The sequence below is a fragment of the Pagrus pagrus genome (assembly GCF_965226575.1).
Source record: "Pagrus pagrus genome assembly, chromosome: 21".
In the NCBI taxonomy this organism is placed as follows: domain Eukaryota; kingdom Metazoa; phylum Chordata; class Actinopteri; order Spariformes; family Sparidae; genus Pagrus; species Pagrus pagrus.
In genome coordinates, this window is record NC_140208.1 from 5,576,819 (window position 1) to 5,594,467 (window position 17,649).

The following is a 17,649-nucleotide window of genomic DNA, read 5'->3' on the forward strand; positions in this document are numbered from 1 at the left end:
TAGCAGCCTAGTAGTATTACCAGTTACAATGACCCTTAAAGGAACTAAACAGAAGGGCTACATTTTGTTAAACAAACAATTGATTGTAATTACAATTTTATGTCATTTTATGACATGAAACTTTAAATATATATGTTCCAAACAGGTAAATAGATATTTTTTTATAACAGGCCTTAAAACCCACTCATTCCCATGTCAGAGCCTGCAGACAGTTAAAGGACAACACCGCCCTCTACCGACGGACTCTGACTCTGCAGCAAGTCAGGATCTAAACCACCCACCAATCAGCGCCCGCTGTCAGCATAGTGACGTATCATTGGTCAATCCTTCTCGCTCATGTAACATAGCCTCCTCCTATTGGCTCTCCTTCTCGTAACGTGTCATAAACAGTGAAAAGCGGATGGTGAATACAAACCTGGATTACAACATTTTAAGTAAACATAAAATGAAGCCATAAAATCTTGGAAGTGTTTTCGTTTTGACGCGGTGACGAGAAAATGGAGGTAAGAAGAAATAAAATCCCTCTGACTCGGTTTTATTAGCCTGCTAGCTAACGACTAGCTAGCTAGCTGTCACACAGTCAAAGTCCAGTTAACTGAAAAATAAACATTTCACAAAGATTATTGAATAAAATAGTTTGACCTCTTTGTTGAGACTCGTTTCTGTTTTCTTTGAAGTTGTTTAACGTTACAAGTCGCGAAGAAAATTCAGTATTTTCTCGCTGTTCAAGTTACTGGAACAAAAGTGGAGGAAAACAGTGTAAATTGCTCATGTTTGGACGGTTTTTCTCACTCCAGCAGAATATTCAAAACCTTCCAATCGACATACAGACCAGCAAACTTTTGGGTAAGTCAAATGACACGACTATAAAAACGGGCTGTTAAATCCATATGTTACTGTGAACTAAATGTTTCTTCTCCAGCTGAACTGTAACCAGCTGTTGCCTGCAGCAGATGAATCAAATGATGCCAAATCCACAGATATTAATGTTGTTGAATCTTTCTGTGCCCACAGACTGGCTGCTGGATCGACGTCACTGTAATCTGAAATGGCAGAGTGCAGTAAAAGTTATCAGAGAGAAGATCAACGCTGCCATCCAGGACATGCCAGAGAACGAGGAGATCAAGCAGCTTCTCGCTGGCTCCTGTAGGTCCCTTATAGCCCCAGAGTGTTATCATTACATTTATGTCACAGAGATCCATTTTATGTGAAAGATAAACACAACAATTAACCAATGTTTTGAAGGTATTTCTAGAATCCTCTAAGAATCTTCTGACCAACTGGATATTTGCACTACATGAGAAAGTTATGGTACTTTCTGGGTTTTACAATAAGTCATTCATGTCATTTTTGTGTCATGGAATATATATTTTTATCCAGATGGTATATAGGGTCTTTGAGGATTCAGGAACTATGTTAAAAACAGCTGTAAGTGTTGTTAAATGGTCTTTAGGTTTTTTTTAAACATCATCCAGGATCAGAAAAACAAATCATTAGCTCTGTGATTCGAATGTAATGATAATATATTCGAAGCACAAATTGGGGCTAGGTCCCTTACTACTTAGTGCTGCCACAAACTCAGCCTTTTTCACCTCTGTGACTCAAGTCATTCTTAAATATAAAGGTGTATTTGTTGCAATATAAACACCCAGAATCAGCTGAATTAATATGTGTATAGTTATGTAATGTAGCTTAATTCCTGTGTTGTTAGTTTGTTTGCTAATTGCTGTCCACAAATGAATTTATCTGTCCTCCCCCTTGTCCACCGTTCAATGCTCGCAAATTTGCAAACTTGTTTTGTTTGTTTGTTTTTATTGATAGACATTCACTACTTCCACTGCCTGAGGATAGTGGAGATACTGAGGGGAACTGAGGCTTCCTCCAAGAACATCTTTGGCAGATATTCATCTCAGAGGATGAAGGTGAGACGATTGAAACAAACTTTGTCTCACCCTGTCAGTTTATAATTTGTGTCACAAACAAAGCGCTCTTAGGTGATTTCTGTGTGTTTCTCTGCAAAAAAAAAACTGAGACTATCTTAAAATTGAGATTTGAATTATGTTTTCTGTTTTGTTTGTCACAGGATTGGCAAGAGATTGTGTCCCTTTACGAGGCAGATAATATCTATTTGGGTGAGTTATTTAAATAGAAAGGAAACTTATACATACCTACATATTTATATTTTTATCATAGTATGACAATATCTGTGCATGCCAAAGGTATTTTATTCAAACTGATGGTAGTTCTAATATCTGTTATCATTCTCCTGGAAACCAGAAAGTCTTAAGCTGTCTTTTACTAAACTGTTAAAAAATGAGATTTTGTTGCTGCTGTTGAGGGTATTTTTTTTCGAGAACTTTTATTGGATGAGGGGTATTAACATCCAGCTATAGAAACTATATACTTCCATTTATAGCATTCTTTAATAAAACAAAATCTTTATGTGGGTCCCAGCGGAGGTGGCCAGCCTGCTGAGTCGCAATGTGAGCTATGAAGGTCCGGCTCTGAGGAAGCAGCTGGCCAAGGCCCAGCAGCTGCAACAGGAGCTGAGCCGGCGGGAAGTGGAGTGCCAGAGTTCAGCCGCAGACCTGAGGGAACGCTACTACGCTGCCTGCAAACAGTATGGCATCACAGTGAGTACAGGAACATACACCTCTGCAGGAGAACTTTAAAACACAAAATCATTTCCAAAATGTGCCTTTTATGAAATGACATGATGCTTGTTCAGACTCTCATCCTGTTGCTTGACTTTTTCTCCTCTGACAGGGAGAAAATGTGGCTCGTGAGCTTCAGGCTCTGGTCAAAGACTTACCAGCGGTTCTTGAGGAGGTCGGGAAGGATGCAGTGAAGTTACAGGAGCACATTCAACTTTATACTGCTTTCACAAACTTTGTATGTGAGTGGTGAGTATATAATCAAAATACAGTCTGCTAGTTTACTTTTATCTACTTTATTGTACGTAACAACCTCTCAGTCCAACACAATGTTTTTAGTTTACATACACATAACTAACAGCAATACAGCAACAATGCAACGTTTTGTCTGCTCTTTTAAAAAAATAAAAAACATTGGAAATTTTCACTTATTATCACATGAGCTCACATCTTGTTATTTTTTAGGTCTGAACCAGTCCTGCCCATGCTGACATTTGCCCAGAAGAAAGGAAACGCAACATTTTACGAGTGGAGAACGGGGAAAGTCCCCACAGTTGTTGAGAGGCCAGTTGTGGAAGAAGCTCCTCCTGATACAGTCACAGACGATACGGTTGGTTTTACTGTCTCTTTATTTTTTAATGCAATGGAAAGCTCCAGTCTATAGATTGGAGGAAAATCACACAGGTCAACTTTTTCTTGTTTATTTTTTATTCATAAATTCTCATTAAATCCACTTTATTTTTATTTTACAGCTCAATGCTTTTAATTCAGGTTATCACGGTTACAAAACAAATTCACAAGTGAGAGAAATTATCTAATACAGCCTCAGGACTCGTGGCAGCTCCGTGCTGCTGTGAGATATTCAACAAATGTCAGAATAGGTCAGATAGCTATATTAATGTGTCAATTCATTACTGATTTTTCTCACCACTGACTTTTCTTTGTTTATGTCTTCTGAAACTTGCTTTAGATTGACTGGGGTGACTTTGGTACAGGTACCCAGGATGCAACTTCTGGCATCACAGTAGAGGGTGGAATAGACTGGGGCATCAGTGTGGAGCCGGGCTCTGAGGTAAGACACCTGACATTTCAACAACTGAAATCAATTCACATGAACACATTTGTAACATGCCGGGTGGTGCTGATGAAGATGTACTTGAGTTCATCAGAACATCACACAGAAACTGTCGAGGATTACTGCTCTAACACACCAACTTCCGTCTGTCTCCTTCAACAGGATGCTGGTGGTATCGACTGGGGTGACAGTGAAGCGTCTCCCATTGAAATTGAAATTGTGGATGCGGGCACAGACTGTAATTACGTTTCTTTTTATAAATTGCCATTCACTTGAAATCTCACATGCTCAGCTGTTGAAATGTCCGTTTGCTTGTAGGTCCAGAGGGTGTGGCGAGGGGTGAGGACGCCTTAAGTATACTGGAGAACTCTCAGTCACGCAGCCAGTTCATCGATGAGCTCATGGAGGTAAAGACGAGTCATTTACTGTCATACAACCCTTATGAGGCTGTGCTTCATCTTGGCTTCTGTGTATGAGGTAATGTCGTCACAACTGCTATTATAGTCATTCAACAAACAAAGAGATAGAAAGTATAAACATGGCTGCAACCAGGGATCATTTTAGTATTATGATTAACCAAAACACATTTATCTTGTTTTTGTCTTATAGTAGAAGTGACAGGGGTATACTAGCGTTACTTTCTCCTATTTTACATTTTAATTAACAGTACTGTGTTTATATTTGTCTTGTGTCTTACAAAACGGCAACGTGATACAAGTTCATTGTTAATGTAGAAAAAATAGAAGATAGTGAAAATGACTATCATATTTTTTCAGGTGATGTCTTCAGATTATTTGTTTATGTTCCACCAGACCAAAAAGATGTTTAATTTGCAATGATACAGAGCACAGACAAACATCGAATTCTACCATTTTCAAAGCTAGAACCGAGTAAAGCTGTTTTTTTTCTTTCTTTCTAAATAGTTGCTAATTAATTTTCTGTTGATCTTCATATCATTTCTAATCATTTCTTTTTAATTAATATGAAATCTGTGAAAAAATAGCTTCTTATGTTTGGAACTTGGAACTTTATCTCATCTCAACACATTGTTTCAGTTTTACACCCCGAAATGTTACCATTTTGGTTCAATGTCATTGCTCTCACAGCGTCGTCATCAGCCGCAATAGGCAGCTGTTTTCGGCAAAAAGCTTTAAAAAGCCACTCTAAACTACTTGTGAGTGAATACTGGACTTGCATTTGTCGGGTGGCCACAAACATGACTCAAAATCAACCTATAAATTGATATGACAGTATTGTTTTTTTCAGCTTGTTTCCACCGCCCTCAAGTGGCCAAAACAGTTAATGCAGGCTTTGTAACATTTTGTGTTTAACCAATCAGGATTTTTACATGTGCACATTCAAAACCAGCTGCTCCAAAAAACAAGACTATGTGGATGTATCACAAATATTAGTAAAATAAATGTAGAGTATTTGTTTTAACTGGTTTACTTTTTAAGTTGACAGTAGGGCTGTGTGGTATGATCAAAAAAGCATGTTGTGATTATTTAGACAGATATCGCAATTTTGAGTGATTCACAGTTAGTGGGAATGATCATTTTTGCATTACAATTTTCTTTTGAAATCAAAATGCTGTGACATTTCTTGGGTCTGTATCAAAGAAACATGTTTTCTTACATCCGGAGATCAAGATTTGTAGGTCAGAAAATCTCTGCAGCTCAACAGTCCTTAATTATAATGCTGTGTTGTCAAACAGTTTTTCATTTGGAAATTAATAAATGTGGGATTGAAAGTTGGCTGAAGCAGAGCCACCATGTTGACTGTATCATTTCATTCATTGGACAGTGTTTGGATGATAGATTAGACCATCTGTCAGATTTATCCCAAACAAGTGACACTGGTTTCATGTGTTTGTACAGCTGGAAGTGTTCCTAACCCAGCGCGTGAGTGAGATGGGAGAGGAGGGAAACGTGGTCGCTATGAGCCAGTTCCAGCTGGCCCCTTCTGTCATCCAAGGCCAAACCCGCGAACATATTCGGAAGATGCTGTCAGGGGTGCAGGACCTTCTGGGCCGGCTTACCTCTCTTCGGATGCAGCACCTGTTTATGATCCAGGCCTCGCCACGGTAATGCTGCCAGAACAGATCCTCGTAGTATCAACTTCAGTCAGCAGAAATGGTCTGACTATTTCATACACAGAATCTGATGTAACTGAAGCAACATCATCATTATTTTTTGTATGAAATGTGTTGTTTAGGTATGTGGAACGTGTGACAGAAGTGTTGAGACAGAAGATGAAGCAGGCGGACATTCTGGTTCTGAAGGGTGCCACAATGGTTGAGAAAAGGCAGGAAGCCCTGGAGGAGCAGTCCAGACTGGAGCCTCGTGTTGACCTGCTGGCAGGACGCACCCGGGAACTCCAGAAACTGGTATTGAATTACTATTTCAATTTATTTATGCTCACAGGGTTGGCAGCTGTCCAGCTCACTGAAAGAGACGATTGTATAGCATTCTTCTCCCCTCTTAATAGAGGAATACTGTAAACATAGGACGCTTCATATTTTAAGTAATATTTGATTTAAATTATATCAGTTGATATATGCGTACTTAGAAAGGAATGTATATTGCACAGTATTGACAGTAATCCTGATTGTTAATTTTTATTTGTTTTTGCAGATTGAAGCTGACATTTCAAAGAAATACCACAAAAGGCCTGTCAACGTAATGGGGGTTAATATATAGTGAGCTTAACATCACTAAAAATATTTTGTCATGATCTTCTTGGAGAAATAAAAGTGGTATTTAATTTTAGATCTCGTGTGTTCTTTACATTTTCTGGATTCACATTGGGTACGAAGCATTTGACATTTTAGAAATGTGTGTGAAAGGTATGTATGTGTGTTTGTGTTTTGTCGAAACTTTGGTTTATCCATGTATGAATACATCCATCCACTATATGCTTGGTTAACCTTGTGTTTACTGCATAGATCATTTTGGTTTTTTTGATATAATCTTTTTTTTTTTACTTAAAGTGGCAACAGACGATGTTTTCCTCAGAGTTAAATAACAACACAGGACAAAACCTGAGTTTATTCAATCATTTAGTCAATAATAGAAGGGGATCGCCAGTTTACCTTACTTTATTTTATGCAAGGGTGGATAAAAATAAAGCGCATAGAAGGAATACTTATCCTGCTTAAATGTGGTAAATGATGACAAACACATTTCTTATTAATGGTAATCTTAAGAGACTATGTCATTTCTAAGTTTAGAGATGAATAAATAAAAATGTGGAAAACTTGCACTGTTGGATGAATGATCTACAAAATAAAACAAGTAAATTAAAGTGCTTTCTCACAGTTTACATTCTTTGGGAGGATTTGTTTGAAAATAATCCTCCAGTTTTCTCCTAGAATAACAGAAATCAGTAAATACAATTTAATTTTTTTAAATTTATTTTTTCAAATATTGATGTTTTTTGTTTTGTTTTTTTGGACTAAAATGTCTTAAATAAGCTCTTTCTTGTCGGTTAATATCTAAATAAACGTGACTTTATGGGAACAATCTGTGTGATATTACCAGTGGGGGAATTTTCAGTCGGCTGATGAAAGCTTGCCACTAGAATGTTCTACGCATGCTCTGTGTGAAAGCGTGTTTTGGTGTCAAGCGCTGCTGCTAGGCTAGCCAGGCCAGCTAGCAATTTTGCAAGTCATGGTGGGCCATTCAATGAGGAAAGGCTGGAGAATGCTATATCGCTCAGCACTGGGGAACTTTTAATGAAACGGGACGTGATTACTCATATCGGGCGGCAGTGGACTTTCGGGCATGAAGACACAGTTGCGAAACCTTCATGCGTAAGTAAGTATTAAATCAAGACGTTTTCAATTAACTAATGCGTAAGCGGATACATGGATTGCAGTGATTCGTGTCAGAAGCTAACGTTTGCGGACACATGGATGAATAAGTAGTAATTACGGGTGAATGACTGGATTCGGTAGTGGCTCTTTTTAAAGACAAGTTACTTTTCAAAGTAGTTGGATGGTTAAGATAGTTAGCGGCAAACTAGCATCCAAGGCTAGCATAATATAGTCTCCGAGTTCCAATAGTAGTTTAGCATTTTGTTAAAACCCCACCCACGCGTTATTTCTATTGGCCGGTGGTTGCTGGAGTCATATGTCGTAACCGCGCTTGAGGCTTGTGATAGGCTGAAGAATCTGTCAATCATATTTTCACCACTTGTTGCTAGGGAGATTGTGTGATGCTAGCCACAGCGGAAGTAGGTAGTCTTAAAATACAAATAGAGGTACCTGTCACTTTTTGGTGTCAACAGAGATGCAAGCGAACGAGCTAATGAGGCGAAACGTCATATCGGTGCTACTTTGCTATATGTAATAAAAGGTGTAAAACGGTGTAATAGCATTAGGCGGGTCTCAAAACACAAGGTAGCTAACGGCTAACGTCATAAGGACGAAGATAGGCGCAGCTGTGCAAGAGGAGGGAGGGACCCTGCCTGCCACCTAACGTTGTCGTTGGTGCGTGTGCTAGCCAGCCCAGCGAGCCTTCTCGACTCTCTCATTCACCTTCAGCAACCCCCACAAGAAGTAGTTGTCCTGTCAAGGGTGGGGTGATGCTTAAAGCTCTGTGTTCATCATCTCTGGTCTGCTGAATATCCAAGAACGAAAGGGTTCTACGCGGTGCGAGCCGACATCACTTCTCTAGTCTTGGGAGGATGGAGTGGTTGCAGTGGGCTAGCAAGTCCTGATTTTTTTTTTTTTTTTTTTTTTTTTTCCATTAACATGTGCTTAATGCAAATGTAGGTAGGTAAGACTTGCATGTCTCAGGGCTGAAAGCAGTGATATTATAATGTTGAACTAATGTAGTTCGCAGCAGAGCTTTAAAATGTTATTTCTCACTTTTGTCAGGAATGGGAAGATGAGAAACCTATGAAGAACAAAGCTGTGAGCACAAACTGGACTCTCTCAGAGTGGACACCCCATCTTGGATCTTACATGCCTTTTAAACATATAGAATCCTGTTGAAGACCCTTTCCCCTCACTATCCTTAACCACTTTTTACGTTCATGTATACAAGTACAGAAGTATTGATCCAAGGTAGTTGGCCCCGTTTTTGTTTTTATTTTTTACTTTCACCTTTTGTTCCTTTGTAAAGAAATGCTTTACCTGAAAAAGTACTTCACAGAGGGCCTGATTCAGTTCACCATCCTTCTGAGTCTCATTGGGGTGCGGGTGGACCTTGACACCTATCTAAGCAATCACCTGCCCCCACTGAGAGAGATCATCCTGGGCCCTAGCTCAGCCTACACCCAGACACAGTTTCACAACCTGCGCAACACGCTGGACGGCTATGGCATCCATCCAAAGAGTGTGGACCTCGACCATTTCTTCACCACTAGACGGCTGCTGAACCAGGTGCGCCAGCTGGATCGCCTCTCCGTGCCCAGTACCGAGCTCAACACCTGGCTAGTGCATCGTGACTCTGAGACTGTGGTGTCCACCAGCAGCCAGTCCAGCCCCAGCATCACCCTGGACAATGGGGCCGGCCTAGAGGACGTTAACAACCCTGACGCTACCCCGGCCATGAGGGGAGGTAGTGGAGCACCTGAATCCACATACAACCTGAACGCAGCGGACAGCAGCCTCGGAGCTGTGGCCCCAGAGGGCAACCAGGAGCAGGGCAGCAGGGATGGCAATGACGACCTCACCAAAGAGGTACTGCAACTTGTTTCTACCTTCGCTCTGCTAACACCTGGGCAACATCTGTCAAGAGGAGGGGACAGACACCTCCTTTTGACAGTTGCTTTGTTGTCACCACATTCACTCGGGGACAAGCAGGATTTAATCATGTATTGTAAACCCAACAGTCGAGATATTAAATGTTAGATTGGATGAACATGTTTGGAGTGGCCTCATTTAGTGGTAAACGGTTTTTCCAAGTAGCAATCATCATAAGCCACAGATATGAGCATAAATACATTATTAACAACTGCTCAACATATATTTAGCTATAAAAGGAGTTGGTATCAGTTTCATAAATATTTGGGGGAAAACACACCAAGTGTTCTGTACTCCGAAATTAGTTTAGATGGGTTTACCAGTGTCATTCATTGTCCACAGACCTGGCCTTTAATCAGATGTCAGATATTTTTAGTCAAACCAGTTGAGTCACATTCACTACAGCTGTGTGTCTGGTCTCATTTTATGTTGTTCATGAGAGTCCAACCTTGAAAACAGTCTTCCACTTTAATTTGCTCTTTTCAATGTTACTTTTTTAGATTTACTTTTATACATTTCAACAACATTTATGTGTATGATTAGTGTTTTTTTTTACTATGAGGCAACTTGCACATAATGGCCATATTGATGCATTGGACCTAGGGGTGACACAAAAGTCATTGTTGGCCTGTATCGAACCAAGACTTCTTTCTAATCACATGAACCACCATGTCAAAATGTTAATGTCATGGATGCATCATCTGACTGCATTTCTGTTACATGATCTCCCAAAATGAGCTTTTGTGTGATTAAATAAGTAAATCATTTCAATCATAGTGGGTTTCATTTGCAACACTACTAGTTAGATTCCAATACACTGAAATCTTACACAAAACCTTGTTATTAAAATAACTTCTCTCTGCACAGTACCATTTTTCAATGGTTACTATATGTTTCCCCAGGACATTGACTTGATTGACATCCTATGGCGACAGGACATCGACCTTGGTGCAGGAAGAGAAGTGTTCAACTACAGCAACCGTCAGAAGGAGAGTGAGGAGGAGAAGCCCAACCCACATGAAAACAAAGACGGAAATGAGGAACAAGAGAGCTGGAGAAATGGAGTAAACTTACAAGGGGCAGCTCAGCCAGTGGACGGCGAGACAGGAGAGAGTATTCCAGAGCAGGTTGGTCGACTAAATGGATCTCTACATCCTTGTCTTTCATCCAGTGGGAGGTGGTACATTTAACTGTCTCACAGCACATAAAAGAAAATAGAGACTTGGGAGCTGCACACTGGTGATGAAAGATAATTTTTGTCTGCTGAATATGAGTTTTTATTCATGTGGAGACATTTCCAGTCAGTCTATTCACCATTGTGGGTTGAATAATTGAGTTCATTTGTGAAATTGCCCAGTTTGAATTTAAGAGTTTCATCTAATTGTTCAGTCACACAAGTCAATGAGTTAAGTCTCAGACAGTGGAGGGAGAGCTGTGAGTTGTGTTCATATTCATTTTATTCAAATACTATTGAAATATATTTATTTTAGGGTTCATCATTCAAGAGAATTTTAATGTTGATCAGTGGCCCTTCAGAATTGTTAGCCCAAAAAGTAATCCTCGTAAAAAAACATCCAGTGCTGCCATCTGTGATGTTTTGATGAAAGAACCTAAACTGATAACCAAAGCTATAAATGATGGTCTCGTTTTCATATTGTATTAAAAAGAATGGCCTGTCTTGATGAGCCGAGCATTAAGTAGGCCAAAACAAGAAACTGCTGTACAGTTTTGTACAGTTGGTCTGGGCTGGTGTGAAAGCATTCAATCAAACGGCCTGAACAACAGCACCAGCACTAAAGCTGCGACTAAAGATTATTTTCATTGTCGTTTTCTTATCGCTAACTGAATCATTTAGTCCGTAAAATGTGAAAAAAAAATGCGAAAAAATTCTCATCACAATCTCCCAGAGCCCAAAGAGACGTCTTCGCTTTGCTTCTTTTGTACAACCACCAGTCCAAAACCCAAAGACTCTTCATTTGTTGTCACAAATGACGAAGAAAAGCAGCAAATCCTCACATTTAAGAAGCTGGAGCCAGCAAATATTATTGATCATCAGAGTAGTTGGCAACTAATATTCTTTTGATTGCAGCTCAAACGAGCACACTTCTCCTTGAAGGGTGTCTCAGTTTGCTGCGGTTGGTGCCGTCGTTTAGCTTCCAGGTGGACTCTTGTGTGGTTTGTTTGTGGTGTGAAACCACAGGACTGTGTGACATATTATTTAAGCTTGAATTCAAAGCACTTAAACCAAGAGGTCCATCTGCAGATAGTACGAACTGTTAAGAGAGCGATCTGCTGATCTGTATAAATAATATACTTTCCTTGTTCCTTGCCCCCATGGTACTTGGGTGAATTATGGGCACCACTTACATTGGTCCTGCCGCTTAACCAGAACCAGCTTTTTCTATGGCAACAGGATGCTAATCCTATAGACTAGTGACTTTATCGGGTGAATACAGCACTTTTAAAGCCTTGAAAGTGCTGCCGGTGTGTCAGTTGTTATGATACTTTACCTATGTTAGTTCTGTTGAGCCCCGGAAGTATCATCCATAATCGTTGACCCAGTAACCTCCCCAGGAAAATTCATGGATAGCCTGTTTCTGCAAGGTCATATTGTGACCATGGCAACAATATGAACATAATCATCTAAGTGTAGGGATCTTTCTCGATCAGTCAGAATCTAAAAAAAGAGTTCAGACAGAGGTGTGTTGAGCTTCTTTGTCCTACTCCGTATTTTAGCAGATCCTCAATAAAAAGTGAGTCAAACGCAGTGAACACTCGGTTAACTGTCCTCCCACAATACTATGCTATAAAAAACTTCTATTTTTTTGTCTCTTCATCGTTATTTCTGGCTAAGAGCATGGCAGGACAGGACACTGTCCAATCACTTACCTGTCATTCAATATGACCTCATGTTTGCAGCGCTATGTTTGTTTGTAAAAAGTCAGTGTGAGCACAAAGTAACCCTGAAAGAATCAGTACTTCTGACTTTATTGGTATCTTCTTTTTGTTGTTACCCAGCTCCCAGGTATCGGCTCACAGACTTCACTGTCTCTACAAGAATGCTTGAGGCTGTTGGAGGCCACTTTCCCTTTTGGAGAAGAATCTGAGGTAACATAAAATGTTTTGTTTTGCATGGAGTCTTGTAAAGCACAATATATACTACCGTGAAGTTGTTACAGTGTTTTCGCTTTGTGTGTACGACATTTTCAATTAGTTTCCAGCTCCTGTTGTAACCCCGGAAATAGTTTCCAATGAAGAATCTCCTTCTACATCTCAGGGCCTTCCTCTGGCACCACAGCTGCCCCCAGCAGAGCCACAGTTAGACCTGGAGCAGCAGTGGCAAGATATCATGGCCATCATGGAGCTACAGGTATGTTCCCTTTTTAAAATGTATCACTCGTTAGCCATGAGATATATTTGTTGGTCCTATTTGGGAACTGAAGGAGGTAGGTCCCAAAAAAAAACTTCTGTATTGGAAAAAGTCCTACTCGATCAATAAATGTACCATTTTAGGGCAAAAGTATGTGTGGAAGCATGAAAAATAGCTTTTTTACTGTGTCAAGGTGTGAAACAATGTAACCATAAAATATATAGAAAGATACAGCTTTTGTCTCTTAATGATTTACCACAAAATGCGCCTTTTATAATCTGAGAAATATGTTTATTTCCTCTAACTAAATCTTTCTGTTCATAGGCAATGGAAGTGAACAACACTTCACTCCACTCCAACTCCAGCAGTGTGAACGACACAAGTGGGACACCTGAGTCAAACAATGCGGGAAACTTTGAAATCTCTACTGGCTCAACACCGGTAAACCAGGATGTCAGCCTTCACCAGGCCTCCCTCCCCAGCTGCAGCCAAGACTTCCCCCAGATGTTCAATCCCCAGTTGGACTCTGTCAGCATCACCCCAAGAACCACCATGCCCAGACTCTCCTCCAGCAACTCCAGCAACATCAACTCCACGTTCGGAGTCACTAACCTGACCGGGATCTTTCTTCCGCCACCCATTAATAGTACTAGTAACAACATAACATCCACACCCATCCTGCCCGATCCATTCAGCACCCTGCTGGAGGAGTCCATGCTCGATGAGATCAGTTTGTTGGACCTCGCCATGGAGGAGGGCTTCAGCCAGGCCCAAGCTTCCCAGTTGGAGGACGAGCTTGACTCAGATTCTGGTCTTTCCTTGGACTCCAGCCCCAGCCCGGCCTCTCCAAGCAGCTCTGAGACATCCTGCTCGTCTGCAGCGTCTTCCTCTTCTACATCTGCCACCTTCTCAGAGGAGGGGGCTGTGGGGTACAGCACTGACTCTGAGGTTGCCACTGTAGAGACAGAGGAGGGTGCTGTTGGGGGTTATCAGCCTGGGTATAGTAAGCTCTGCCGTATGAGCTATCAGGACCCCTCCCAGTTCCACGGCCTCCCTCAGCTGGATGGCATCAGCCACAATCATACTTACAACCTGCCACTTTCCTCTGCATTCTCTGAGCACCCAGAGCTTGCCATTTCGACTGGGAAGAAGACTGTCCGCGACAAACAGCACTCAAAGCTTCAGCCTCATCCGGACTTGCTTGACAAGCACGCGAGTCGCGATGAACGCCGAGCCCGGGCCATGAAAATCCCCTTCTCCAACGAAAAGATCATCAACCTGCCTGTTGAAGAGTTCAACGAGCTTCTGGCCAAGCACCACCTGAGTGAAGCGCAGCTAGCCCTCATCCGCGACATCCGCAGGCGCGGCAAGAACAAGATGGCAGCCCAGAACTGCCGCAAACGCAAGCTAGACACCATCATAAACCTGGAGCAGGGCGTCCAAGACCTGAGGCGTGACAAGGCCCGTCTGCTGAAGGAGAAGATGGAGTGCATTCGTTCCCTCCGGCAGATGAAGCAGAAGATGCAAAGTCTGTACCAGGAGGTGTTCACTCAGCTACGGGACGAGGAGGGCCGGCCCTATCCTCCCAGCGAGTACTCGCTCCAGTACAGCGCTGATGGCAGCGTGCTGATCATGCCCCGCGGCGTGACAACTGCAGAGCAGAACCGTAAGCCCGAGAAAAAACAAAAAGACAAAAAGAAGTGAGGGGTGGCAAACTGCTGTTTATTCTATAACTTTGCTAAATCAGTAAGAAAGATTTCTGCAGATGCAAGAGAGATGTCCTTTTTTCCTTTAAGAAGATTCTGGTGAGTAGAAAAATGGCATTGTTGACTACTCTTCCTGCATTAGTTTCTCCCTTTTCATTCTGTTCCTACATTATTTTCCTGGAAACAACTTTGAAGCAGAAGTAGCTCTTCGTTTGAGTACTGATATTTCATTATTTAGACGGGGGGAAACGATAAGCAAGGAGAGGAGGGATATAAAAGGACATAAATTGAGCTATTAGAAGAATTTTAGCGGCTCTCGATCCTTTTGCACCAAACCACCGAGGACGGAGAAGATTTGTAGGGTGAAACGAGGGACTGGTATTGAGAAAAGCGGGAGGAAAAGAACACTGTCAACGAGGATGGTTGGAGTACCTATGCACGGAAGGTTTTGAAGGACTATCAGATCACATCCCACCCTGGAGACCTTTAGTGATTTTCATAGTCACTGAGGCTTTTAAGTTGCAAATCTTCAGGCAAGGAGCAGCATCTATGGTCGCGAGAGTTTAGATACCAAAGGTTAAAGGAAAGTCCATCATTTTAGGATGCTATTAACACCTATACTAACCAAAGGTTGTATGGTGCACATCACTTGATCCGAATACATCTTAAATGCTCAAACACTGCACTCTAATTCTGTAGGTTTGTATCGCAAATTCCAGTTTTTGAGTCAGTTTGTCGGTTGCATCTAAGTTTAGAAGGCTCTAGAGAGATTGGGTTTGATGCGTGGAGGGAGGATGTTGAGACAAGAAGGAGTCAGAGGCGGAGTGTTCCCTGGGCTGGCCACTGCTAAAAGAGGCCTGGAGGCGAAGTCCTGCAAAAGGGGCAGATGGATGTTTTAGGGAGGAGGCGCACTGCATTGCTAAATGTATCAACTTCCTTATAAATTATACATAGCACTGTAATTTGTCTTTAAAAGGCTTGGCTATATGCATTTTGCCGTGTCTGTCGCTATTCCTTCGCTGCAGGTTTAAATACGGGAGCTGCGTTTAGGAAGGCTCTTATTAACTGTTCATAATCTGTAGTATAAGCAAGGTTATAGGTCTAGCCACATCAGCTTTATGTAAAAGTCTACACCTTTTTTGTTAAGTTGAAAACTTCACGCAGAGCCTGTAATCATAAGAGGAATTCAAGATACTGTGACGGGCCAGGAGCTGCAGAGAGTTCTGTGTGATGACTACCAACTCCAGGCGGTCACAGATCGGTTATTGATTATTTCTGGTTTCTTTTTCCTCTTGGATGCCTTGTTTTAACCTAAAACAGGCTCATTGTCACTGAGGTGTAGCGAGATCCCTTTTAAGTAACTTATTTGCCAACTTTACCCAACTGAAAGCCACTGGAGGCAAATTTTTAACTGCTGTAAAGCCGAGGTGTTGGCTTAAATATTATGTTTTTAAGTTTTTGTGTTGATAACAAAGTGAGCCAAGCTGTTAAATGAGATGAAGAAAAAAGTTATCTGAATGTGTGACCTGACGATGTGTGTTGTGGCCACTTTGATTTGAATGCCTTTATTTCTCATGAAATTCACTTTAAATGTTTTGAGAACTGAAGGAAAAACGTTCTCAAAGTAGAAGTGCTATTACTTGTCTATTTGAATGAGGTTTTGTCAGTACATGTTACATCACCCTCTTTTAAAAAAAGATAAAAATAGGTCTATTGTTGCAGCTGAGATAGCAGTTAGGCTAGAATATTTACAAGAGGCTGAACAGAAGTCGCAACATTAAGATGATGTCCAAAAAATAAGTTCTGAAAGGAGAAACGTCCTCATTAAATGTGATATTCAGGCATGAAACTCTGGTTAACATTCACTTCAGTGTAACCCACTGCGACACCAACTATTTAGTACGGCTACTACTTAGTGCACTTTTTTGTCCGTCTCGTTCTGTAAATATTTTCATGTTTGTGTTCGTCACGATTTCTGTAGTTTGTCAAATGTCTCCATAACAGTCTCACCCTCTGCTTTGAGTTTGGATGTAGTTCCCTCTGTTTTGAGATATTTGCTGGCAATCAAGAATTGTTTTTATTGATTAATAAAGTGTTTTTATTTTCACCTGTGACTCGTGTGTTCTAGGTGTCATGAATGCTATGTTTATATGTGGGCTTGGTCCAAAAAGGAGGTTTTGTAATTTACTTAGATAACATAAAACTTGTGATTTTTAAGTTTTACGTCAGTCCGCGTTTCAGCTTTTTGGGCGATTCAAGGTTTTCATTCACAAGATTATCCCAACAAAATCTGCTTTTTAGAAAGAGAGGGCTCCAGGGTCATTAACCAAAAGTGAGGAATTGAGCTGCAACAAATCAAATCAATTGCTGATCCATAATCTCTACACTCGGATATCTGCATGTGACTGCAGAATTTAAAGGGTGAAGATTCCGGTTCAGAAGCAGTCTGGTTTCTGTTTGTATACCGAGTAATCACATTTGAGTCGGCTCTGTTTGCGTGCAGATCAACAGTTGATTCGGAGAACAGAGGAGGTGGAACGCACTTTGGGAACCCATCAGGTATCGTCTAATAACTAAACTTTGTATTAGCTTTTAAAAAATGTGTCTACATTAATATGCAGGTAGGTATTTGTAGAGATTGGCTGAAATGTGGTGTCTTGCTTCGTAAATTGCTAATCAAACTCTAATCAAGCCGTGCGGATATTTGGTTTTCATTATCCGGATATCTGCAGGCGACACCTGAAACCCCAAAACACCGGCCGTTGCCCCAAGAGGTTAAATCATCTTCTGTCAATAGCTGATGGGTTCCAGTATTGGCCAGTGAACACAAGAATTGCCAATTCTGTTGACATTTGATGGTCACAGGTTTAAATGTGAGAATTTGCATATGAGCAAAGTGAATATTTTTAGTTTTCTGACTGTTGACTATCACTTTGGACTCGCTATCACTGTTTTCAGGTGTTTTACAGCAGGGATGCTCAATAATATCAGTATGTCAGTGGTATCGGCAGATAAAGGCTTTACAATATATTATTGGCCATAAATGAGACGCTAAACCAGACTTAAAGCGACAGAATGTAACTTCCTGGAGAGTA

General features: G+C 41.0%; 2 protein-coding genes across 6 annotated transcripts; both read left to right on the forward strand.

Annotated features, from left to right (window-relative positions):
- The first annotated feature begins 368 nt into the window (after positions 1-368).
- Positions 369-6,497, forward strand: cdk5rap3 (CDK5 regulatory subunit associated protein 3). 2 transcript variants are annotated; one of them, XM_084343177.1, is made up of 14 exons: positions 369-503; positions 798-846; positions 1,015-1,146; positions 1,822-1,922; positions 2,084-2,132; positions 2,455-2,633; positions 2,767-2,903; positions 3,120-3,264; positions 3,625-3,726; positions 3,892-3,967; positions 4,048-4,136; positions 5,607-5,812; positions 5,944-6,115; positions 6,363-6,497. In XM_084343177.1, exons 1-14 carry the CDS (start codon positions 498-500, stop codon positions 6,426-6,428), a joined length of 1,509 nt encoding a protein of 502 aa, XP_084199303.1. In that variant the 5' UTR covers positions 369-497; the 3' UTR covers positions 6,429-6,497. The 2 variants fall into 2 exon arrangements, with proteins under 2 accessions (XP_084199303.1, XP_084199304.1); XM_084343178.1 differs by having other exon boundaries at positions 801-846.
- A 711-nt stretch (positions 6,498-7,208) lies between these two features.
- nfe2l1b (nfe2 like bZIP transcription factor 1b) lies at positions 7,209-16,661 on the forward strand. 4 transcript variants are annotated; one of them, XM_084343176.1, is made up of 6 exons: positions 7,209-7,544; positions 8,609-9,415; positions 10,381-10,605; positions 12,497-12,586; positions 12,756-12,848; positions 13,173-16,661. In XM_084343176.1, exons 2-6 carry the CDS (start codon positions 8,858-8,860, stop codon positions 14,550-14,552), a joined length of 2,346 nt encoding a protein of 781 aa, XP_084199302.1. In that variant the 5' UTR covers positions 7,209-7,544; positions 8,609-8,857; the 3' UTR covers positions 14,553-16,661. The 4 variants fall into 4 exon arrangements, with proteins under 4 accessions (XP_084199302.1, XP_084199299.1, XP_084199300.1 ...); XM_084343173.1 differs by having other exon boundaries at positions 7,211-7,544; positions 12,693-12,848; XM_084343174.1 differs by having other exon boundaries at positions 7,211-7,540; positions 12,693-12,848.
- The last annotated feature ends 988 nt before the right edge of the window (positions 16,662-17,649 follow it).